Source organism: Ascaphus truei, chromosome 9 (genome assembly GCF_040206685.1).
Source record: "Ascaphus truei isolate aAscTru1 chromosome 9, aAscTru1.hap1, whole genome shotgun sequence".
In the NCBI taxonomy this organism is placed as follows: domain Eukaryota; kingdom Metazoa; phylum Chordata; class Amphibia; order Anura; family Ascaphidae; genus Ascaphus; species Ascaphus truei.
Genome location: NC_134491.1, coordinates 8,596,409 through 8,623,568, shown reverse-complemented (window position 1 = coordinate 8,623,568; position 27,160 = coordinate 8,596,409). Strand labels below are relative to the sequence as shown.

Genomic DNA, 27,160 nt, shown 5'->3' with positions numbered 1-27,160 from the left:
TCATCTCTTTGACTGCATTCTGCAATATATTCTGAAGTTGGTTAAAATAGTTAATAACGGATCAAAATATAATAGTGCTTAAAAGCAGCAAAACTACTTTCCAACTTTGTAAAAATTCTTATTATTTTTATATGTAAAACATGTGACAATGTATAATTCTGCATTCTTACCTAAGCTAGCAATCGTTTGGTGCTCCTGTTATACTGTAAATCTGTCAAAATCCTGATTGTGTGCCTAACATAATGGCCACCTTTCAGTTTCAAGCAATCCTTCAATCAGTGTAATGCAGCAGCTACAATGTATTCTTATATCACTAAGGTAACATTATCTATTGTTACAGTTTACAGCTCAAACTGCTGGGAACATTTGCAAGAAATGACCCCAAAGAGGAAAGTGTTGCAAATATCTTGCACTGCTTGGGAAGTGGGTTAAAACCTGCTATAGAAATCAAAGGATGCTTTAAAACTCATTAAAAATGGCATTAAGAGTTGAATAAAAACAAACACACGAAAAAACAGTCACTATTGTCTTAAACTACAGAACTGATTTATTTATTCATGTGTTGCTGCTTTAACCCAGTTCTCTCTATATTGAATTGGGCTTGCGTTTTTAGGGGAATAGATTCAATGTACTGTAGTTGTAAATTCTACATTGTAGCAATTTCTGCACTGCCCGTGGCCTAAAAATGCATGAAAATCACATGAATCCCAAACAAATGTGCAGGACTATCTGTACCATGCTATCTACCCCGCCTCCCCCAGTAAGTGTCACGTGAACCACAACCAAAGAGAAGAGTCTGGGATGAAAAAGGGCAACAGGTTTATTATTAAACCTGCAGACGTGGACACTGAACTGTGTTGCAATGAGTTCTAATTGGGTAACTTCTAATAGCAGATTAAGCACGAAATGTCTACATTTTCAATGGCCTAGTATTCTCTTATGTCCTTATTTTATTTTCACTGTAGCACTACTTCAGCCTAACTCCATTATACCTTGTGGCTGGTGATCTAGGCTAGGTGTGCGCAAACTGGGGGCGCAAGATTTTCTGGGGGTGGGCGGTGGTTACACAGGCCTCGCGTTCTTCCCTCAGGCATTAAATGCCGGGGGACCGCACTAGGTCTCTGTAACTTCCCTTGGCTTCCAGCGACATGTCATCATGACAACCCCCCGTCAAATAAGACTACGGGTTCACGTGACATCGCATTGCCATGGCAACGTGGCGTCACATGACCATGCGGCATCATTTGACGCCGGAGCCAAGCAGGAATCGGGGCGCAAGCAAGGGGGCGGTGGGGGGGGGGGAAAGTTTGCGCATTTCTGATCTAGGCTATCCAATTAAATTGAATTAACAACAAATATGGACCACTTTGCCCTAGAATACTACATATTTTCCATTACTTACAGTATTAACTTTTACCACCAATGCTGGAAGGATGTTCATTGAGTGTATTTATTTTTTCTGTGAAAAAGTTATCAAACATATTTGTATAGTGAAACCACCAGTTTGTTTGATGTATGTTAAATATACACAATACTATTTATCTTCTGCTGCTGTACTGTCGGAGACGTGTTAGAGTAAAACACAATTTACTTGGCTAAGTGTTGCTATTGTGTGGTTGTAGTGATCATGGAGCTTTGTGCTAGGTCCTATGTGTTCCTTTTTTTGTGTGTATAATATTGTGAAACCTGGATGACGTCTGACATACTAGGAATCCTGTTTCTGCAGCTTGCACCAGTCTTTGTCCCAGGAGGTAAATCTGAAGGAGCAGTTCTCCAGGGCCGTAACCATCTATGAAGGAGCTCTGAAGAACAGAGAGGAGCTTCTTGGCATTACCCAACGACAGAACCAAGAGCTGTGCCTCCAGCTACAACAAGCACACGGCCAGAGTGCTGAGATGCAAGACACACTAAAGAGGGCAACTGCTTGCCAACACGAGGCTGAGGAGAGGGTGCACAAGTAAGTCTGCTGAGCGAATGGTGAGAGGGTTTGGGGGTGATGTTGAGTCCTTTGACACTAGAAATATGGTCACATCATTTCTAATTTTAAAGCTATTGTGCTTTCCGTGTCAAGAACTCTGACGATAGAAGTGGTGTCTCTTATATTGAAGGCCTATGTTCCTTGTTTTGTAATTGTCAACTATCCCAAATTTAGCAAACCTGTCCCAGGTTTGTGCCCTGATTTGGGTGTAAAGGCTGAAAGAAACCACTCATTTAGAGACCATTCTTTTTATGCTTTTGACTCAGTTTAGTACGATGCTGTGGACTGTTTCAGAAGTGATGGAGCAGAAGACATAGGGAGCTATTAATTAAATTGCAATAGTTCCCATCGGGGCACTACCACATGGAAACTCCCATTGACTTCAATCGATCGGCACCATAATAGTTTAGTGAATAACCCCCATAGACCATTATTCAGTGTGCTTTAAAGCCGCTTTTCCACATCAATTTAAACTTCACAGCATGTTAAATACTGTAGGGGCCATAGAGCGATTGTTGGGTCAATGTTACAGAATGAGGACAATACGTAAAACAGACACCTTTGCCATGTGTGTGATAGACCCAGTTTTACAAGCAGATACTAATTTTTTTTTTTTAAGTTTTATTTATTTTTTGCAAACTACAGACCTTCCAGGATTCAGTCATGAAAAGTCCAAATCAGTCAACAAGAATGTATGTGTATACGGTATCATCTTGGCAGTGTATGCTGTACATACTACACTTTGTAGTAAAGGAATAAGAATCCAGGCACTACAATGGTCTTTGGTGAAAAAAAGTGTTTATTCAAGCAGGACCAACATTTCGGTCCACTCTGTGACCTTTATCACTCTGTGACCTTTATCACTCTGTGACCTTTATCACTCTGTGACCTTTATCACTCTGGGACCTTTATCACTCTGTGACCTTTATCACTCTGTGACCTTTATCACTCTGTGACCTTTATCACTCTGTGACCTTTATCACTCTGGGACCTTTATCACTCTGTGACCTTTATCACTCTGGGACCTTTATCACTCTGGGACCTTTATCACTCTGGAACCTTTATCACTCTGGGACCTTTATCACTCTGGGACCTTTATCACTCTGGGGCCTTTATCACTCTGGGACCTTTATCACTCTGGAACCTTTATCACTCTGGGACCTTTATCACTCTGGAACCTTTATCACTCTGGGGCCTTTATCACTCTGGGACCTTTATCACTCTGGGGCCTTTATCACTCTGGAACCTTTATCACTCTGGAACCTTTATCACTCTGGGACCTTTATCACTCTGGGACCTTTATCACTCTGGAACCTTTATCACTCTGTGACCTTTATCACTCTGGGACCTTTATCACTCTGTGACCTTTATCACTCTGGGACCTTTATCACTCTGTGACCTTTATCACTCTGGGACCTTTATCACTCTGGGACCTTTATCACTCTGGAACCTTTATCACTCTGGGGCCTTTATCACTCTGGGACCTTTATCACTCTGGGACCTTTATCACTCTGGAACCTTTATCACTCTGGGGCCTTTATCACTCTGGGACCTTTATCACTCTGGGGCCTTTATCACTCTGGGACCTTTATCACTCTGGGACCTTTATCACTCTGGGACCTTTATCACTCTGGGACCTTTATCACTCTGGAACCTTTATCACTCTGGGGCCTTTATCACTCTGGGACCTTTATCACTCTGGGGCCTTTATCACTCTGGAACCTTTATCACTCTGGGACCTTTATCACTCTGGGACCTTTATCACTCTGGGACCTTTATCACTCTGGGACCTTTATCACTCTGGGACCTTTATCACTCTGGGACCTTTATCACACTGGAACCTTTATCACTCTGGGACCTTTATCACTCTGGGACCTTTATCACTCTGGGACCTTTATCACTCTGGGACCTTTATCACTCTGGGACCTTTATCACTCTGGAACCTTTATCACTCTGGGGCCTTTATCACTCTGGGACCTTTATCACTCTGGGACCTTTATCACTCTGGGACCTTTATCACTCTGGGACCTTTATCACTCTGGGGCCTTTATCACTCTGGAACCTTTATCACTCTGGGGCCTTTATCACTCTGGGACCTTTATCACTCTGGAACCTTTATCACTCTGGGACCTTTATCACTCTGGGACCTTTATCACTCTGGAACCTTTATCACTCTGGGGCCTTTATCACTCTGGGACCTTTATCACTCTGGAACCTTTATCACTCTGGGACCTTTATCACTCTGGGGCCTTTATCACTCTGGAACCTTTATCACTCTGGGGCCTTTATCACTCTGGGACCTTTATCACTCTGGAACCTTTATCACTCTGGGACCTTTATCACTCTGGGACCTTTATCACTCTGGAACCTTTATCACTCTGGGACCTTTATCACTCTGGGACCTTTATCACTCTGGGACCTTTTTCACTCTGGGACCTTTATCACTCTGTGACCTTTATCACTCTGGGACCTTTATCACTCTGGGACCTTTATCACGCTGGAACCTTTATCACTCTGGGGCCTTTATCACTCTGGGACCTTTATCACTCTGGAACCTTTATCACTCTGGGACCTTTATCACTCTGGAACCTTTATCACTCTGGGGCCTTTATCACTCTGGGACCTTTATCACTCTGGGGCCTTTATCACTCTGGAACCTTTATCACTCTGGGGCCTTTATCACTCTGGGACCTTTATCACTCTGGGACCTTTATCACTCTGGAACCTTTATCACTCTGGGACCTTTATCACTCTGGGACCTTTATCACACTGGAACCTTTATCACTCTGGGACCTTTATCACTCTGGGACCTTTATCACTCTGGGACCTTTATCACTCTGGGACCTTTATCACCCTGGGACCTTTATCACTCTGGGACCTTTATCACTCTGGGACCTTTATCACTCTGGGACCTTTATCACTCTGGGACCTTTATCACTCTGGAACCTTTATCACTCTGGGGCCTTTATCACTCTGGGACCTTTATCACTCTGGGACCTTTATCACTCTGGGACCTTTATCACTCTGGGACCTTTATCACTCTGGGGCCTTTATCACTCTGGAACCTTTATCACTCTGGGGCCTTTATCACTCTGGGACCTTTATCACTCTGGAACCTTTATCACTCTGGGACCTTTATCACTCTGGGACCTTTATCACTCTGGAACCTTTATCACTCTGGGGCCTTTATCACTCTGGGACCTTTATCACTCTGGAACCTTTATCACTCTGGAACCTTTATCACTCTGGGACCTTTATCACTCTGGGACCTTTATCACTCTGGAACCTTTATCACTCTGGGGCCTTTATCACTCTGGGACCTTTATCACTCTGGAACCTTTATCACTCTGGGACCTTTATCACTCTGGGACCTTTATCACTCTGGAACCTTTATCACTCTGGGACCTTTATCACTCTGGGACCTTTATCACTCTGGATAAAAATCCCAGAGTGGACCGAAATGTCAATCTTGCTTTAATACATAGTTTTTTTTTCATAGTTTTTTTTTCACCAAAGACCATTGGAGTGCTTCGATTCTTCTTGCTTTACTACATATAAGTTTCCTTCCTGGCTACTTGATCCTGTATGCACGTGTGGCTGTACTACTATAACATGAGTGCTCCTTAACCCTGAAAACATACTACAATATGGACACAATTAAATACGCAATTGAGCGAACAATCTAATTATATAAATTAGTAAGATAAAATTATTTGACTAACGTAAGTAACAAACCTGCATCTACCACTGAAAGGTTTGTGCTTTCAGACAAAGCTTTCTCCTCCCTGGTATTATAGTACTGTAAGTGTTATATAGCTCATGCCATTAAAGCATCTTCCACAGCACCAGCTTTGTATGCTACAGTATATAAAGAAAGCATTCACATTCTCAGTCTATCGCTTTGCTTATACATTGACCTACTTTCTTTTTCTAGGGCTTCAGCTTTAGATAACACAACTACCCACCATAGAGCATTTAAATTAGTGTGTGCTCCCATAGGTTATACACAGTTACACTGGCCAGAAAATGCGCCAAGACAAAACCTTCCCACTATTAATCTCGCACAATAACAGCAAGGTACACAAAAATGTAGCTATGTGTTTTACACTGTGTCCCTGCCTTAAGGCTCAAGATGTGCAAACAGACAAACATCTGTCTAAGGTACAGAACAGAAGAAAAGGACCTCGGAGACACGTCAGCTGAGTGTGAAGTGACCACAGCTTGGCAAAGACACATCAAGAGGGGGAGGAAGGTTAAGACTTGGTTACCCTTTCCTAACACAGCTGTGATAAGTATGCTGCTGCATCTTAGTCTTCGTGAGAAGAGAACAGTGGAGGAAGCCCTTAGAAAGCCCAGGGAATGTAGCACTGTGGTGTGAGAGGAGATGACCCATTCAGACCATCTGAGGCACAGGAGTAAGGATGACAGTGGCAAACAGGGAAAGTACAAAACTCTTTTCAGCTGGAAAAGCTGTGCTCAACCCTCAGCAGCTTCTATTCAGTATTCTTCTCCCATCAATCTCCCTTGAGTACAGTATGTCTGGCTGAAAGGAGACTGTGTCCACTTAGTGCTTCTTGTCTGTTTGTCTTGTTGAGCATCAGGAAAGCAAAAAAGGTCAAATAATGAAGGGATTCCCTGTAAGGCCTCACATTTTGCCAAAGTCATATTTGACCACAGTCACTTTTTGGGCCATCAGGATAGATTTAAAATCATAATCCAGTATTTAACTGGATTAAGAACGTATTCATCATCATTTTTCATACAATTAAAGGTGCATTCCCACTTGAACAAAAAACAGCGCTATATTGCACATCGTACAATTAGTTGCCCAAAAATGAAAACAAAAAAAAATAATAAGTTTATTGCCAAAATATTAGTCAATACATTGTTACCTGCGGTTCACAGAGAGTTTTCTCCCCTTCTCTCTCTACCATAGCTTTTTCTTATCATGCCTTTCACCAAATTGCATAGACAGGGGGGCATGATAAAATCTGATCACATAAAGTGGAGCAAACAACATTGACAATTACTCCTTCCCACCATTCAAAGTCCTCTTTTTGTAAATGGAAAAACTAAAAATACATACATTTTTAAACATTACATGTCTGATTATTTTTTAATGTGAAACCCAGTGATTCGGAACGGCGCTATGACACAGTGATAGTGATCTTAAATAATATAAATTATATTACAATTTTGTGAAACTGAACAAAAACTCTCAACCTTCCAGGGAATATGCACTGATTCCCTTACAAACGTTTAGGATGTCTTACACGTTTTCCTTGATAAAGTTTGGTGTTACCTGGTAAAACACTATGATTTCCTCCCTTCTCTGTATGAATGCTTATGCCTGATTGTGGAGTCTGAAGCCTCTGTGAAAACATCACCAAGCCTGCTACCAGTAATTACTGTTGTATGCTGCGGTCTCAAGCCGAGGTGCCTAAAGACTCATCTTTAAACACACCTGCTGTTTTTTATTCTACTTTTTGTAAGTAGGTTATTCACAAGAGCCAAGTTTTTTTAGTTTCGATTCACATTATTTTAAGTACTACACTATGATTATTATTTATATGTTTTTTTCTGGGTGTTCCTGACGATCCCGCTCCCTTCCTGCCCTGGATCCTCATTATTTTTTAAGACTTTAGTCAAATAGTTATAGAATGTTTGCTAACATGCTGTCTTTACTTTAATTTGGTGCTATATACTGTACCTTTAATGGAATAAAAGGAGACTTTTAAATACATTTTTATGGTGTATAAAGATCTTTAAAATACGTCACAGGTACATTGTATGTGTACTAGTGGAAACCATGATGAAAAAATCTGTTTAGAGTCTAATGCTCTGTTCACACTATTCCATATATGAAGAGCTCCCTTGTTGGCCCATTAAAAGGTAATGTTTGTGATGAACCTACACGTCTCCAGAACAAGTATAAATATTAAAACCCTGTGCTCTGAGGATATTTGCTTATTTTCCTGGGAAGAACTTGTAGTGGTTTGTGTTGCAGATTACAGATCACATATGCACAAATAATTAGCTATATAAAAATTCCAGCATGCAACATGCTGTAAAAAAAGGCAGTACCGCTTATAGCAACTTCATAATCACAAACGCTTATTTAGTTCATAAACGTTATTGTATCCATCCAGTAATAACAGCTGTTGACCCCCATTACTGCCTTTTGTGCCCCCGCCTACTCCAAAGAGTAATGAATAATTTCTATTAGGTCTTTTGGGTCAAAATTGGGGAATTTTTATCCTGCTCAATTTCTCAAAGCATTTTGCTCGTTGTGCGCTATTCTTTTTTCCATAACCATCCTCTATATCTGAGAGACTTTTTTCTACGTTAATACATAGCCCCCTATGCTGTGACTAGATGGTTCTTTGTTTCCTGGGTGTTTAAGGCCAGTGGGTGGTGCACAAAATTAACTGTTGTAGATTTGGAAAGGCTACTTTATTATACAGTCTAACCAAATGGAAGTGCTCAAAGTGTAGAGAAACCATTATGTAGTGTAACATGTTTATTTGCAAGGCGGTGAGGCTAAAATGTGTGGGTTTTTTTTGCACAAATCTGGAGTGCTGCTTTTAATTTGTCACCGCTTCTAAATTTGCTTAGTAAACATATAGCAGAATTAACTGTTGTTTCTTTAAGCCAGAGATCCTAGCAGAGCCCTTCTGCTTTTTATGAATACATATTCCTTTTCTAATCTGTAAGCGAGCAGTTTGCTGTTGAGAGGCTGCTGTATACTTTGAAATACTATGTAAATATGCTTTTTTAATTCTGGATGAAGCCTGCGATTGCTAGACCTAATTTGTTTGTGCTTTCGGTCTTACTAAATATTAGTCTTGACTTTACAGCTTTTCCCCTTTGCCAGACACTTGCTTTGTGTCTGAAATATTCCACAACAATCACAGGCTTCCCTCTCTGCCGTTTACCTAAGTATGCTCCGTATATTTTGCTACTGATAAATCAATACGGCTGTGTTGTAATGTGCAAACTTCCAGCTGTAAACTACTTATAAGCAAACTCTAACCACGGGTCTGACTCGTCACCCCTGATCCTGTTGGCTTATGAAACATTTGGCTTGCTTTAAGTATAGTTTGCTGTGTGTCAGAGCTCAGCACAGAGTGAATTGCAAACAGCAGAATGTATGCATCTTCCTCGAAGAGTTTGGCTCCTGACTAGCATATGCCAAAGCCTGTCCAGTGACATTATTGGAAGGCGGTCTTATTTCACCCTCATGGTCTCATTGAGAAACAGATTCCCTAGTTTATGACCCTTACTTTTGCTTTGTATATTTTGATTACATATTTGATTACTGATAAATCAATACTACTGTGTTGCCATGTGCAAACTTTCAGCTGTAAATGACTTATAAGCAAACTTTTAACACGGGTCTAACTCAACATCCCCTGATCTTGTTGGCGCATGAACAGTTTAACTTGTATGTTGAATAGTTAAAATCATGCCAGAGCCCAGCACAGAGTGAATTGTGGAGAGCAGAATGTATGGATCCTTGCTCTGGGAATTTGCCCAATGTCTTGTCAAGTTATATAGCGCAAAGTTCCCTCTTAAGGTGAGGTTTTCACCCAACATGCATCTCATAAGATGCATCATGGACCTCCAGATGGATCAGCACCGTTTCAGCATCATGACCCCATAGACTTTCAGTTGAGTTTCACTTTTACAAAATTACATATTTTCTATTAAAATATTGTGTTCTGACTTGGAAGACTCAAATCTCATTCATTTAGGTTCTTGGATCTTGACAGGTATAGGGTATTTAGATGATGAGCCTGGCACAATTGTTTTAGTATCTGATTTTCCCATTTGAACATAATTTATTTTTTATGTTGTAGCTTAACAGGTTTTCAGATAAAGATAGAGGCATAAAACAACCATGGGTAAGGGTGAAATCATCCGTTTTTGTGTTTTTCTGGGATATTATCTTACATTTCAGAATGTGGTCTGCTAAATTTGAGTGAGTATTAGAAAGTGGTTGGAATTCTGCACTGGTGTTGACCATGTTAATATTAGTGTGTTTGGACTTTTGAAATACTCTGAAATTGAAATAGCTACAAAATCTTTCATAGGGTAACATCCAAAACTCACTCCCACCTGCCAAGATTTGTAAGAATTTTAATAAAATGATTGTACCTGTCGGTGTTATCTACATTTCTTTGAATGTGTTGCATAATTATAAGCACTGTATGTGCCAAAGCTCAATCCTGTCAAACTGACCACCTGGAATCTAAAGACTTACTTCATGGGTCATTCTATGTACACTGAGGGGCCTGTTCAGGTCGAAAGTCCCTATAAATTTAAATTAGGATTTTAATCCAAAAACAGCCTAACTGGCTCTTGAGTGTATATAGAATAAGGTCCTCTGTATATACAAAGACTTGCGATGTCTGGGATAGAACAAGATGGCCACTGGTGACTGTACTACTTCTAGAACACTGGTTTGAAATAAGTGAGGTATTATTAAAAATAAAATAAAAATACAGTTATCAACCAGACTCCAACCAGCTAAACAAGAAGTACAACAGATTGTGCAGTAAATACTGATGTGATTCAGGGTTTATAACAACTGATCTAAGAATGCTGCAGTGATTCCACAGTTGTGGCAATCAGGGCTTAAACGATTCATTCGAAAATTCACAAGTGCAGGGAAAAAAGGATTTTTACGTATAGACATAGAAATCTTACTGATGGATTCTGCAATGAAGCGTGACGGAGATAAAAATAAAAAGCAAAGGCAAGGGAAAAAAGGCTAGTTTTAGAGCGAGTGCGCTAATACGCGGCAGGGGAACTTTAAGGTTTTGTACTTTCATGTCCTTGGTTCTTCTTTATTCTATTTCCTTTGCATGAAATGTTGGAGCATGCAGAGACATGTGGTGCTTCTGTTCTGCTTTCAAAAGCAGTTTGACTTTAAGAATACTAATCTCCCTGTGGAAGAAGGGAAGTGTTTTAAACCTCTGCACATTTTGGCAAACTCCCCCAGAGTCTGAGATGGTTGTGATCTTTGCAGCACTTGTGTTTGCCAAATGTAATCTAACCTTATTGCTTAATCTCGGGATCCTTGTTTCATTCTGTCATTTTTTTCCAGGTCTGTAGAACGCAGCCCTCGGTTCACTTATGTGACCCTTTTTTCTGTATTAAGTGTGGGGGCTTTCACTGCTTTGCTTTTTTCATCCTGATCATATTCATCCGTGGGAGTGGAAGTGGCAGAAGAATTTACCGTGTATGACTGAATAACTTTGCAAATGATGGACCCCAATGATTTCGTAATGGAAAAGTACTGATTTGTATTAATGAGACTCCATTGATGTCTTTTAGATGGGTGATGTTAAAAATGAGTACTTAGGACTCACTCCAAATCAGTGAGGTTGACTCCACATCAGTAAGTTTCAGTAACTGATTTTTAGCATCTGCAGTCTCATATACTGCACCGACACACTTTATTCGAGCAAATACCCAGTATGTACCTGGCAGATACCTGGAATGCGCCGCTCCTCACCTCTGACAAGCCCCGTTGCATTTGCCTTCCCAGCCTGGGTTCATGCCTGGCTGATGGGCGGCTGATCTGTTAAATGATAATGATTAGGATTTAATAGGCTGCAATGCTTCGCGTGTCTACCAGATGGCATAAATTCATGAATTGTAATGCAGTATATATATATATACTGTGCAGTATTGCAGCCAGCGGGAATAAAATGCTTCAATCCCTGCCTGGAAAATAACTCAATGCACTCGGGCAGAAAACCGTCACAAACCTCAATACACCCGGGTATACCCGAATTCGTGGGACAAGCCGAGCTCGAATAAAGTGTGTCGCCAGTGTACTTGAATGGTTTCTTACTGATCCAAATCACTACAAGTCTATTAAATTGCTGTTTTTGTGGTCTAGAACAGAGGCGGCGCAAGATTTTCCAGGGGGGGCGCGGTGGTTGCAGAAGCCCCCGCGCTCTTCCCCAAGGCATTTAAATGATATGCGGGGGGATCCCGTGAGCCCTCTGCAACTTCCCTTACCTTGTCTTCGGCGGCGTGTCGCCATGGCAACGCGGCGTCAAATGATGCCGCGGGGACACGTGACGTCATGTTGCTATGGCGATGTGACGTCACGTGACCCTGTGGTGTAATTTGACAACAGAGACAAGGTAAGGAGGGGGAGTTTGGGTTGAGCAGGGGGGGGGAGAGCAGGCAAGGGGGGCAGACTGAAAAGTTTGTGCACCCTTCGTCTAGAACATCTAGCATCTCTCATTGATTAGGCATTGACATCTCCTCAGTCTGCTGCCATTAGGAGCTTTGTATGTTCTCATAGTAACTTGGGAAAGAATCCAGTAGTGATTCCAAAGTTGTAGTGCTCAGTTTATAGCCTCATTTGTTGCCAGAGGAACGTGTAACACGTTGCATTGCAGTGTGTAACAAAGGGCTTAGGAGAATGTGCAAAAAGGTATTATTACTATTTTCGGGCTGACAGGGTAGAATTGGGGCTAAATAACTGCTTTGAAGACCCCCCCTTCCTAAATTCAATGCATTATTATTATTATACATTATTTTCATGTGATATATGCTGGTCTATTTATAAATTTTTTGCCAATCGGGTTATTGTCTACCAAATGCTCCATTTTAAATCAATGGGAACCTTTCGATCGATAGTGCCTCAATAGTAAGCATCGCAATTTAATGAATAACCTCCCATATACATCGTACAAAGCGGCCAATCAAGCCATTTTTGGCTGAAATTCCCCATTGAAATCAACGGGGGAATTCTACCGAGAATGGCGTGATAAGCCGCTTTGGCGGATATAGAATAAGCCCCTAAGTGTTTGTATGGGCGTTACTGCTTGAGGCTGCTAGGATGTAATTTCTATGGAAATTAGGTATGTCTGTGTATTCACCAGGCTAGTGCAGGCAGTACAGAGAGGTACAAGCTTGGAAGTAAACTTATTGCAAACTTTTTTTGGTCACTGGTATAATAATCATTGACAACTTTCATGCTTGTAGTCCTACTCTGTGGCATGGTCTCCTCTAGACTGCTCTATTTCCCCATTGATTCATAACTGGGAAGTCTTGCTAAGAACCAACCCCAGCCTGTTGCAGGGCAAAACAGCAGCAACTATACAGCATTTTAAAACACCAGTGCACTAGGAACAATACTGTACAAATCACTCTTCACCTTACAAAGCTAAAAACAGTAATATTAAATGCAAAGAACCAGTTGCATAATTCAGCCACGTAAACAAATATAGGGAGAAGTATCAATTGCAAGGTGGATCTTGTGCGGGAGCATTGCAATCAGCTGGTGGGGCAACAGGTGGGTGGGTGAGGAAGGTGTAGGTCATTATCTTCAAATTCCACAGGGTCTTCATTATATGGTGCATCATTTATTTACAGTTGCTTGAATGCCTTGTTGCTCTGTGGTTTCTGCATTAAGCAGTTATCATGGTGTCTTTCTTTCGTATGAATTGATCAGGATGAGGATAATATGGAGTTGATGTCTTATTATCGGGATTACAATGGTTTTACCAGAACCCAATCTTCTATGTCAATTAGAGGTTTTTTGTCTTCATCTTCACAATTGTGCAATTTATTCTGATGGGTGTTTTTCTGGCACTGTTTGGGGATTTTGCAGGTTAATACTCAAGGGCCTGTTGAACATTGCAGTTGTGGTGGGTGTAACTGTAGAAGAATGTGGAGTTGCTCTGTAGATTCTGAGGAATTTGTACAACTTTTGGTTTAGGTCCATGCGCTCCATGGTAGCAGTTCTTATACCGTAGTTTTATTTCACCATAAGCTTTAGGCCAGTGTGGAGTGATTCATCTTTGGAATGTACCATGTTAGGGAGAAGGAGTGGCTCAATGAGTAACGACACTGACAGGCACTGAGTTTGAAGCAGGGGAACCTAGTTCAATTCCAGGTGTCGGCTCCTTGTGACCTTGGGCACTTTATCTCCCTGTGCCTCAGGCACCAAAAACATCGATTGTAAGCTCCACGGGGCAGGGACCTGTGCCTGCAAAATGTCTCTGTAAAGAGCTACGTAAAACTAGCAGCGCTATACAAGGACATGCTATTATTATTATTATTATTATTATTATTATTTGGTAGAAACCAAAAAAGTTTGCAAAGAAAGAAAATTCAGCACTGTTGAAGGGGGGGCCATTATTGGTTTTTACAGTCTCAGGTATGCAGAGAATATGTTGTCTAGATTAAGAATCACACCTCTGGCCAATGTTGTATAAATCATTTCCACTACTGGAAATCTGGAGTAATCATCCATAGCTTCCAAAAGATAGTCCCCATGTGGCATGGGACCGAAATCCACACTAACTGCAGTTCAAGGGAAATTTGGTAGAGAAGTAATCAGCCAGGCTGCATGAGCATGATTAATGGTTGCAGCTTAGCATGCTAAACTTAATACAGGCAGTCCTCGGTTATCCAACGGAATCCGTTCTGGAAGTAGCGTTGGATAGTGAAACCGTTTTAAAGTGAGTCCCTTGTTAATCAGTGGCGGTGAGCGTCAGATAACGCATTCAGGCATTGGATAACGCATTCAGGCGTTGAAAAACGGCCCTTAGGGTTGCATTGTAAAGCATTGGATATGCCATTCATTGTAAAGTGAAAAATTGGATAACGAGGACTACCTGTAGGATAAAACTTCCTCAAATGTTGTATCAATGCCTGGGAACCAGACTTTCTCTTGAAGATGATGTTTGGTTTTAACTATACCTCGATGACATTCGTGAGCAAGGTGAAATACACAGCCATGGAGTGTCTGAGAAATAATCGGACAGTTGTCTCAAAGAAGAAGAAGAAGATGTGTGCCTGAGTTAGAGTGGTGAGCATTGCACGTTGGTATGCTGTCTGATCAGGAGGTTGCAGACAAGCTTGAGAAGTGGTTCCAGTTTTTTGTTCTGATATACTCAATGACAAGCTGTAGGCACTGATCAGTGTGTGGCCGTTCTGATTTCCTCAAGTGTCATTGCTGTTGGAACAGAGTGAGAAACAACAAAGTTGTTTATCTGTTAAAGTTGTGGCTGGTGTATTTTCAGCATGCAAAGGTAGTATTAGATGTTTTAAAAAGTATCAGCTGGATTACCAACTCCTGCTTCATACCTAGTCGAAAGTTGTAGTTCTGAAGTCGCAAGAGACACTTTTTAATCCATGGAGGTAATTTAAAGGAAGGGTTGTTGAGAGTTGGAATAAGTGGTTTGTGATTACTGACATCTATAAAGTCTTGTTCAAACTAGTAAAAGTGAAAATTAAGATATTCCCTGATTACTGCAAGAGCTTCATGTTCAGTATGAGAGTAATCCTGCACAGCCTCATTTAGTGGGTTTCCAGCATAAGCTAGGGTGTACACTTGACTTTGCGTGGAAACCTGGGTGAGGACAGCACCAAGAACTACTGGGCTGATATCCACGATGAGTTCAGTGTGTTTTAGAGGATCAAAGTAGGCCATTACAGAATAACTTGTTCAGCTCTCTTTTAGTATGTGTTGATGCTCAGAAATCCTTGACCATGGTTGATTCTTTTTGTAAGTTCACTGTGACTGGATCTGGAATAAAACAACAATATGTTACCAGTCCAAGAAAACTTTGTACTTCAGAAGAATTCTGTGTTTAGCCAGTTTATATCCAAGACTTTTTGTGGATCTGCTGAAACTCCATGTTCTGAGAAGACATAACCAAAGAAATCCATGTATTTTTTGTTGTCTTTACCCTTAGCTATATTCAATGTCAGGTTACAGTCTTTCAGTCTCTGGAATACTTTCTTAAGACCTTCATGTTCCTGCTGAGTTGTGATTAACAGCAGTGGCCCCTCCTTCCAGGGTTGAAGTTCACCCACCCCACTTTTTAAGTAGTAGGTTTTTCTATGTTCCTGTGCAGGACAGGTCCACTGAGACCATTCTCCCTCCACTGCAGAGCTAAATGAGAATTTTCACAGGTAGTGTTGGGACCTGCATGCTGGTGATGCCGTGAAGTGGCTGCAGGCTTATAACGCTTTGGCCAATAAATGACCCTTATTCATGAAAATACCAACATTTAAGTATTTAACTATGTATTTTGTCACATTGTATGTAACATTGGGTATCTTTGTCTTTTGTTGTAAACACCAGTATGTCAAAGAATACATCTGGCATGCCTTACAGGGTCTCACGAATAATGTTCTGGGAAATCTCAGCAGCAGACGATATTCCACCATTGAGCCGCATATAATAATACATAATGTGTTGTGAAAGTTGTTCTTTATCTGGAATATAAATGTAGTTCCTGTTGGTAGTAGTCGGGGTTTAGATCAAGCATAGAGAACACTTTGGTCCCATTGAGATCATATATGATGTAATTAACAATGGAGTTGAGATGGATGGTTTTCTTGTCGCATATCAACGCATAACCTAAATTTGGCTGGTTGCTTTTTGGGTTAGGTACAATAACGATTGTTGAAACCGAGGGTGTTGGTCTTTCAACTTGTTCAATAACATCAATGGCTTCTAACTTTTCAAGTTCTTTTTCTGCAAACTTTTGAACATGAAATGCATCTGTGAGACTGAATTAATGTATTCAACAGCTTTTCTGTAGCTGAGAAGTGTGTCCGCTTCATGTTCTACTGCATATAGAGTGTCACTAACCATATTGTCTTTGAATGTGAGGTGATAGAGAAATTTGCCTTGGACTGGTAAAGGGGTATTGCAGACATATGTATATATCTGAATCAGGGTGTCTTGCAGTGCAGGTTTTTGCTGGGAGATTGTTGTAGGTGCTTATACTCACTACATTAATAGATGCTCCTGTGTCTATGAGGACTTCTAAAAGTGTCCTTGAAGTAGAATGGTCAGCCTTGGAGTGGACATTACACTAGCAGCAGCATTGACATGACACATGAGTGTATAAGATTGATGCTATCTGTATCATTACTTGAGGCTGATTGGATTCACTCACATTTAGACTGGAATTCCTTGAACCAAACTGTCATAATTGACAAAACAGTTGTTCTTTCCATATTTTCGGCATATTACCATTTTGCTGTACAGATGCACTTGTGTGGGTATTCATCTCCACAGTTGCAACAACCGGTGATTCTTAATTTAGCTTGTGTATTGGGTGATTTGTGTGCCCAGAGAGTATATGGTTTTGCTGGTCACATTGATAGTAATGTTTTTGGGGCGTTTCCTCTGTTTTCTATCTCTTTGGCTTGACTCTGCAGCATCATTAATGCGAGCTGTATCAGAGTCATGTCTAGGTCTCTCAGGGCCTGTCATCTGAGTTTGTCCGATGCACAGCCCTGTATTATTAGCATGCACATTTCTTTATCAGTATTAATGACTACACAAGACACAGCCAGTTTCCGTATGCAGCCATGATATTCATCAATGTTTTCTATACTTTACTGCTGGGCTTGTCTGCATTCGTTTTTGGAGAAAATAGACAGTTAAAGTTGTTTTGATCTCGTCATTATCCCTACCATTTTCAGTCAGGTACATTGTTAAAAATGTCATATACTTGTTCTGCATAGTACAGTAATAACATGTTTTTCCTCATATTGCCGGTAATATCCATGACTTGGAGAAGCACTTCAGAACGTCTAAACCCTGTGTTTGCATGTGCCTGGTGAGTGGCAAAAGCAGCAAATGGAAGCGTGGTCATCTTAAATATGGTGCTTAACTCTTACCAGTATTGCAAGGTGTCTGCTTTTTGTGCCGCTTTTTTGTAGCCTGCTTTTTTATTGAAGACTGTTATCACTCTTTTTCTGTGTTTGTGGGTAGTGACCAATCCACGAATCATTAATCCTCGTCAACAGTTCCATATTCACCAGAGATGCATGCTTAAAAGTAAACTTAGTGCCAACTATATTTGACATGGTAACAGTCCCAGTCATAGTAAGCATTGCTAGCTTTCGTGCTGGTAGTTCTACTGTGTGCCCTGGTCTCCTCCCGACTACTACTGTTCCCCTTGGCTTTAAATAGCCCTGCTAAGAAGCCTGTTGTTATGTAGAACAGTAGCAACTATACAGAACGTTAAAGTAACACTTTACTGTACTAGGAGCACTACATAAGTTACTAAGGCCCAGATTCACTGAAGGGTGCTAAATCTTAGCACTCCTTAACTCCCATTCATTTGATTGGTAGTTATGGCATGCTAAAATGTTAGTACCGTTTAGTGTCCTTCGTAAATCTGGTCACCATAAGCCCCTGAGGGTAGAAGCAATCTATGATTTGTTACCCTAGCAATAACATGAGAGGACTCAGCAATGTAACACATTTACTACAGATTTAATGGCTGTATCATTTATATGTTCAGTATCTTTGCAAATTTGAGCTCAAATGTTTACTTTCCTAAACGACAATAATAAATGTCACAGAATATAAAATGATTACATGTTTTGTTATGGGCTTCAAAAGGGGTTATATCAAACTGAGGAAAGAATACAGCAGTAATTCTAAACTTGCAGTGATCAGGGTTAGGATACATATACAGGCGGTCCTCGGTTATCCAACGGAATCCGTTCTGGAAGTAGATAGTGAAACCGTTGTAAAGTAAATCCCATGTTAATCAGTTGTGGTGAGCGTTGGATAACGCATTCAGGCATCGGATAACATATTCCAGCGTCGGATAACACATTCCGGCGTCGGATAACGCATTCCGGCGTCGGATAACGCATTCCGGCGTCGAAAAATTGCCCATAGGGTTGCATTGTAAAGCGTTGGATATGCCATTCGTTGTAAAGTGAAACATTGGCTAGCGAGGATTACCTGTATATTCATCAGTGCTATTCCATAAGACAGGTGTGTCCTTAGAAGATACCCTATAGCAGGGGTGGCCAACTCCAGTCATCAAGGGACAGCAACAAGTCAAATATGAAGGATATCCCTGCTTCAGCACAGGTAGCATAATCAGTGGCTCAGTCATTATGATTGAGCCACCTGTACTGAAGTAGGGATATCCTTCATACCTGGCCTGTTGGTTCTAGAGGTCTGGAGTTGACCACCCCTGCTCTATGGTGTTGTATGAAATAGCGCTGCTTAGTAAATATGACCCATAATAATTAACAATATATTTTATTTGTATGGCACAGTACAATGTGGGAGGGAGGAGAAAACACTATGACAATAGGAAGGAGATCCCTGCCCCAAGGAGCTTACAATCTAGAAGGAGGGGAGTGACGACACAAGTAATAGTGTGTGTGAGTTTCTTAGCAAGGGTTTGGCTATCAGTATCAGGACAGTAAGTATGCGGTGCTATGATGAAAGTAAAAGAAAGGAGTCAGGAGAGTGTTGTATAGGTCTTCTTGACAACGTTTGTCTTTAAAGAACTTTTAAATATATGTATGGTATGGGAAAGTCTGATTGTGCGTGGTATAGAATGCCAGGGAAATGTCTAGGAGACAGACGTGAGAGGAAATAATAAAGGTGGTGGAGAGACGTAGATCAAGAACAGAACGTAGACTGCGTGTAGGAGAGTAAATTGGAAATGAGGTCAGAGATGTAGAGGGGAGCGATGTTATGTATAGCCTGTTAAGTGAGCACAAGTGTCTTGAATTTGGCTCTGTAAGGTATTGGCAGTCAATGTAGTGACTTGCATAATGGTGTAGCAGAGGAAGAACAGTTAGTGAGGTAAATGAGCCTGGAAGCGGCATTAATGATTGACTGGAGAGAAGACAGACGGCACAGTGGCGGATCAACTAGAAAGAGGTTGCAGTAGTTCAATCGGGATGTAATGAGGACGTGAGTAAGAAATTTGGTGTATTGGAAGGGACATATTTTAGCAATATTGCAGAGGTGGAAAGGACATGATTTTCAGAGCTACTTAATGTGCGTGATGAAGGAGAGGGAGCAGTCAAGAATGAAACCTAGGCATCTGAATTGGGGTAACATAATTATAGTGGAGTCATCTATTGCAAATGAGAAATCTGGTATAGGTGCAGAGTTAGAAGGAGGGGAAATGATGAGTTCAGTTGTTGACATATTGCAGTGCTAAGAAAATCATTATGGTGGCTACTTTTATTTTGGATGTAACTATAAATTCATATCTCTGAATATTTTAAACTGGGGTACAAAGATTGGTACAATATTTATGAATAATCTATATGCAGCAATTTCTAAACGCTTATCATTACAACATTTTACAAATGAAATGTTAATGATCAAGTTTTACAAAGAAAAAGACAGTGTGAAAACAGCGCTATAAATAGTGAAATATATATATTAAACCCTAGTGTAGGTAGAATTAGGCCGCCAGGTGAGTGCTGATTGTACAATCAGACACTTGGATACAGTAAAGAAAAAGAAAGCCGGCGCCTTACAAGTTCAGTAGGATATAGGAAGTCCAAAACGATATCATAAAAGTCCCCACAAAGTCCTCTGTAGCAAAAACGATGGAAGAATGGCTGTGCAGCTCCCACCGGGCATGAAGAGTTATGTGGAGAAAAAACAAACAAACAAAATTATGGTGCAGTATGTCAAACTAATATAATTGACTAGATGACCCAAAACACTAATGACAAAACAAGACAGACAAACTAGACAAACAATAGCAAGGCTAATAATGATTAAAAGCTAGTTTATTAAAACAACATAAATGAAGGGTTCCAGAAGACTAGAAAATCGCCAGGTCCAGATATTGTAAAATTGGGACCCTACTCACAAGATGCCAAATTGTAACAGGCAATGAAGATAAACACCGTGCTGCTCGTCCACTGCAGTGGTAACCAAAGCGCCTTCCTGTGATTCCCCTGCCTCTGATGGATGCCGCGTCACTATGGGGCGGGACCTCCAGGCGGATGTCACGTAACTGGAAGGCGGGACTTCCAGAAACTGCGTTTTTTTTCAACTGCAAGCCTGGATCAACTGCACGTCTTCCTTCACCAACAGACAGCTCTAAAAAGAACTTCCCTACGCGTTTCATGCGCCTGCACGCACTTCCTCGGGATTGTGATGACATTGATACTTCGTGGAATATATACACCCACACTACGATCCCAATTGGTTAATTACACAATTGAAAATTAAGCACAGATGTTACCACAGTACTGACATCACAATAACATGCCTTGCTATACAAACAACTACAATACAACACAATAAACAGTTAACAAAAAACACTTAATCTTATAATGAGACTATTCAAATATGGATAACATACTGCTAAGTAAAAACATTATTATACTATAAAAAAGCCTTCAATTCAAAGTCTATGTTCAGGCCTCTTGGAGAGAGCGTTTTCAGTTCATAGATCCAGTATGCTTCACGCATACTGGCCTGTTAAAGTCTGTTACCCCCTCTCCAATTGGCCTGAACAACCTCTATAGCTTGGCATACAGTAACAAGCCTTTGGGATTCTGATTGTGACACATGAGAAAATGGTGAGACACACTATGAGGGACCAATCCCTTTTTGATGTTGTAAATGTGCTCATAAATCCTCCTTTGAAAGGTTCTCCCTGTTCTGCCAATATACTGCAAGCCACACGGGCATTGAAGCAAGTATATAATAAATGTAGAATGGCAATTAATAAATGTCTTGATGGGATATGATTTTAATGTTACTTTTGATGTAAATGATTTAGCATTACAGCTAAAAGAACATGCAACACATTTCGCACAGGTGAAAAAACCTTTCAAATTCCCTAGTTGTTTCTGTCTATGCTGATTAAATGGACAGCTTGGGGCCAATTTGGATTTTAAATTATTTGCCTTAGAGAAAATAATGCTTGGCCTTTTGGGGAGAATCTCCACAAGAACATCATCTTTTAACAGGATTGGCCAATGTTTATTTAAAATTTGTCTTATTTTAGGTGCCATCTCATTATATTGAGTAATAAATGATACTGTACTTGGTGATTACACCTATTTGTTTTGTCCTTTTTCTTATATTTAAGCAGAGTGTCTCTTTCTATGTCACTGACTTGTTTAAGGGCCTCATCGAAAAGTCTCTCAGAGTATTTTCTCTCTATGAATTTACTTATTAAATCTTTGGCCTGAACTTCAAAAATTTCCTTTTCAGAACAATTGCGTTTAAGACGCACTAGTTGACCCTTTGGAATATTCCTTAGCCACTGAGGGTTATGCTGACTATCAGCACGTAAATAGTTGTTAGCTTGTACTGGCTTGAAGAATGTTTTCATTTGAAGTGTATTGTGACTAACATAAATGTGAAGATCTAAAAAATCAATGTGCTCGGTGCTGTGACTACAAGTGAACTTAAGATTTCTATCGTTATTATTCAAATAAGTGCAAAAAACATCCAGAGATGCCTGACCACCTGACCATACAAACACCACTTTTTTTAAATTTGTAATACGTGAGTAGTGTCTCGCAAATAAGATTTAACACCAGTGACAATTGGTTGCAGGTGGTAATCAATAAATTGAGATAGATTTGAGGATAGTGAAGATATACCAGAAATAATAGGTCTTCCAGGTGGGGAAGTGAGGTGCTTGTGAATTTTAGGTATAAAATAAAATAAGGGGGTGCGCGGAAACTGAATGTATAAAAAATCAAACTCTTCTTGAGTGATAACTCCATTGTTCAAGCCAGTGGTCAGCAATTCCCCCAGTTCAACCTTGAAATCCTTCCAAAGGGTCATTGACAAAGGGGAGGTATGTGGTGGTGTCAGCTAATAATCTCATTGCCTCCTGCATTTAGTAGCATCTATCCATCACCACTATACCTCCTCCCTTGTCAGCTGATTTAATGACAATAGAGTCATTATTTTCCAAGTTTTGAAGAGCCTCTTTTTCTTGAATATTAAAATTGTCACGTCTAATTTTGTAAGTGCGGCTTGATTTTTCTAGGTCCATATTGACCATCTCCACAAAAGAGCTGACCAAATGCCCCTGTGCAAACTTGGGGTAAAAAGTGGATTTCTTTTTAAAGCTCTTCTGTGGAGAAATGTCTATGCTGCTCACCTCTCTAATCAAATTTGTTTGGTTGGATATTGCATCTCTTGCAAAATATTTCTTAAGAGCTAGCTTACGTGCAAATTTATGCACATCTATAAACAGGTTAAAACTATTTGGCCCACATACAGGGGCAAATATTAGACCCTTATTTAATACCTTTTTCTCAATGGTAGTGAGTGCATACTGACTGATGTTAAATATGTTAGAATATTCAGTTTTCTTTTTTATTCGATTTCTACTAGCACCTCCTCTCCTTCCTCTGACCCTGTCTTTCTTTTCTTGTAGTTTGGAGGTGGCCGGGATTCTAGTTGAGGTTTCACAATTTCCACTTCTGGGGAAATGTGTTCCCTCTCCTTCCTCCATTCTAAAAAAGAAAAGTTTGTTTTTATGGCAGGGATGGGGAGGGGTGTATAGGAAATACTTTCTGCATCACTTTCAGACCCTACAGTATATCAGACAACAATGTATATCTGTTACTAGTGGCAATAGGTGCTGATTGAGGCATTACCAATGCATCATAACGTTCTTTTGCGCTCTTTTGTTGTAAATAGAGAGTTTTATCGTGCATTGGTAATTTAACAGGTGTAATTGGTGGGGAACCAGAATTTGACTACTTGATTTTTTTTTATCATTCCTCTTTTCTTTTTGTATATGTTTACTCTTATTACTATTTTGTTCCCTTGTACCTGTAGATCTAACATCTTTTTGTGATTCACTTTATTACTTTGACTATCTTTAGTCTTTTTGACCCAGTTTCTTTGACATCCTGTGTCGTAATCCTGTTTATCTCTAAAGAACTTTGTTTGCTTCGTTTGAACTATTTCTAGTTCTGCTTGATCCAAAGGTTGGAATGGAGGAAGGAGAGGGAACACATTTCCCCAGAAGTGGAAATTGTGAAACCTCAACTAGAATCCCGGCCACCTCCAAACTACAAGAAAAGAAAGACAGGGTCAGAGGAAGGAGAGGAGGTGCTAGTAGAAATCGAATAAAAAAGAAAACTGAATATACTAACATATTTAACATCAGTCAGTATGCACTCACTACCATTGAGAAAAAGGTATTAAATAAGGGTTTAACATTTGCCCCTGTATGTGGGCCAAATAGTTTTAACCTGTTTATAGATGTGCATAAATTTGCACGTAAGCTAGCTCTTAAGAAATATTTTGCACGAGATGCAATATCCAACCAAACAAATTTGATTAGAGAGGTGAGCAGCATAGACATTTCTCCACAGAAGAGCTTTAAAAAGAAATCCACTTTTTACCCCAAGTTTGCACAGGGGCATTTGGTCAGCTCTTTTGGGGAGATGGTCAATATGGACCTAGAAAAATCAAGCCGCACTTACAAAATTAGACGCGACAATTTTAATATTCAAGAAAAAGAGGCTCTTCAAAACTTGGAAAATAATGACTCTATTGTCATTAAATCAGCTGACAAGGGAGGATGGATAAATGCTACTATATGCAGGAGGCAACGAGATTAATAGGTGACTCCACCACATACCTCCCCCTTGTCAATGACCCTTTGGAGGATTTCAAGGTTGAACTGGGGGAATTGCTGACCACTGGCTTGAACAATGGAGTTATCACTCAAGAAGAGTTTGATTTTTTATACATTCAGTTTCCGCGCACCCCCTTATTTTATTTTATACCTAAAATTCACAAGCACCTCACTTCCCCACCTGGAAGACCTATTATTTCTGGTATATCTTCACTATCCTCAAATCTATCTCAATTTATTGATTACCACCTCCAACCAATTGTCACTGGTGTTAAATCTTATTTGTGAGCCACTAATCACGTATTACAAATTTTAAAAGATCTCAAATGGCAGCCTGGGTATATATTGGCAACTACTGATGTAACATCTTTGTATACTGTTTTTAACCACAGACTAGGCTGCCAAGCTGTGTCATGTAAATTGGAGGTTAAAAGTGATTTCACTTTGGGTAAAAGGAATTTTTTGGTGGATAGTATTTGGTTTATTTTAACGCACAATTATTTCACATTTAATTCACAATATTTTATTCAAAAATGTGGCACCGCTATGGGCACCAGGTTTGCCCCTAGTTATGCTAATTTATTTATGGATAGTTGGGAGGAGGATTATATCTGGAACAACTGTCCTCTAGAGGCAAACTTGGTGCTCTGGCGGCGCTACATTGATGACGTGGTGTTTGTATGGTCAGGTGGTCAGGCATCTCTGGATGTTTTTTGAACTTATTTGAATAATAACGATAGAAATCTTAAGTTCACTTGTAGTCACAGCACCGAGCACATTGATTTTTTAGATCTTCACATTTATGTTAGTCACAATACACTTCAAACGAAAACATTCTTCAAGCCAGTACAAGCTAACAACTATTTACGTGCTGATAGTCCGCATAACCCTCAGTGGCTAAGGAATATTCCAAAGGGTCAACAAGTGCGTCTTAAACGCAAATGTTCTGAAAAGGAAATTTTTGAAGTTCAGGCCAAAGATTTAAAAAGTAAATTCATAGAGAGAAAATTCTCTGAGAGCCTTTTCGATGAGGCCCTTAAACAAGTCAGTGACATAGAAAGAGACACTCCGCTTAAATATAAGAAAAAAGATAAAACAAATAGGTGTAATCACCAAGTATCATTTATTACTCAATATAATGAGATGGCACCTAAAATAAGACAAATTTTAAATAAACATTGGCCAATCCTGTTAAAAGATGATGTTCTTGTGGAGATTCTCCCAAAAAGGCCAAGCATTATTTTCTCTAAGGCAAATAATTTAAAATCCAAATTGGCCCCAAGCTGTCCATTTAATCAGCATAGACAGAAACAACTAGGGAATTTGAAAGTTTTTTCACCTGTGTGAAATGTGTTGCATGTTCTTTTAGCTGTAATGCTAAATCATTTACATCAAAAATAACATTAAAATCATATCCCATCAAGACATTTATTAATTGCCATTCTACATTTATTATATACTTGCTTCAATGCCCGTGTGGCTTGCAGTATATTGGCAGAACAGGGAGAACCTTTCAAAGGAGGATTTATGAGCACATTTACAACATCAAAAAGGGATTGGTCCCTCATAGTATGTCTCACCATTTTCTCATGTGTCACAATCAGAATCCCAAAGGCTTGTTACTGTATGCCAAGCTATAGAGGTTGTTCAGGCCAATTGGAGAGGGGGTAACAGACTTTAACAGGCCAGTATGTGTGAAGCATACTGGATCTATGAACTGAAAACGCTCTCTCCAAGAGGCCTGAACATAGACTTTGAATTGAAGGCTTTTTTATAGTATAATAATGTTTTTACTTAGCAGTATGTTATCCATATTTGAATAGTCTCATTATAAGATTAAGTGTTTTTTGTTAACTGTTTATTGTGTTGTATTGTAGTTGTTTGTATAGCAAGGCATGTTATTGTGATGTCAGTACTGTGGTAACATCTGTGCTTAATTTTCAATTGTGTAATTAACCAATTGGGATCGTAGTGTGGGTGTATATATTCCACTTAGTATCAGTGTCATCACAATCCCCTGAGGAAGTGCGCGCAGGCGCATGAAACGCGTAGGAAGTTCTTTTTAGAGCTGTCTGTTGGTGAAGGAAGACGTGCAGTTGATCCAGGCTTGCAGTTGAAAAAAACGCCGTTTCAGGAAGTCCCGCCTTCCAGTTACGTGACATCCGCCTGGAGGTCCCGCCCCATAGTGACGCGGCATCCATCAGAGGCAGGGGAATCTCAGGAAGGCGCTTCGGTTACCACTGCAGTGGACGAGCAGCACGGCGTTTATCTCCATTGCCTGTTACAATTTAACATCTTGTGAGTAGGGTCCTAATTTTACAATATAATTTGACATCTTGTGAGTAGGGTCCCAATTTTACAATATCTGGACCTGGCGTTTTTGTAGTCTTCTGGAACCCTTCATTTATGTTGTTTTAATAAACTAGCTTTTTATCATTATTAGCCTTGCTATTGTTTGTCTAGTTTGTCTGTCTTGTTTTGTCATTAGTGTTTTGGGTCATCTAGTCAATTATATTAGTTTGACATACTGCCCGGTGGGAGCTGCACAGCCATTCTTCCATCGTTTTTGCTACAGAGGACTTTGTGGGGACTTTTATGATATCGTTTTGGACTTCCTATATCCTACTGAACTTGTAAGGCGCCGGTTTTCTTTTTCTTTAATGATCAAGTTTTGCAATAAAGTAATTGAATTACAAGAGTAAAATATGTAGATATTTAAGATTTAGAAATGTGTTGTCCTAGAGAACAATATATACATTTGATGCAGATTTGCAATGCT

The 27,160-nt window shown here is 40.1% G+C and overlaps 1 protein-coding gene across 10 annotated transcripts in view; it reads left to right on the top strand.

The window, feature by feature from the left end:
* The window catches only part of MIPOL1 (mirror-image polydactyly 1), a 434,635-nt gene that overhangs the window by 400,268 nt on the left and 7,207 nt on the right, over positions 1–27,160 (top strand). For 9 of the 10 annotated variants that reach the window (XM_075613311.1, XM_075613313.1, XM_075613312.1 and 6 more), the window contains one exon: positions 1,727–1,957. In XM_075613311.1, the coding sequence (XP_075469426.1) occupies positions 1,727–1,957 (231 nt within the window). Of the gene's footprint in view, positions 1–1,726; positions 1,962–27,160 lie in introns of those variants that run through there. The other variant, XM_075613309.1, reaches the window with a different exon arrangement.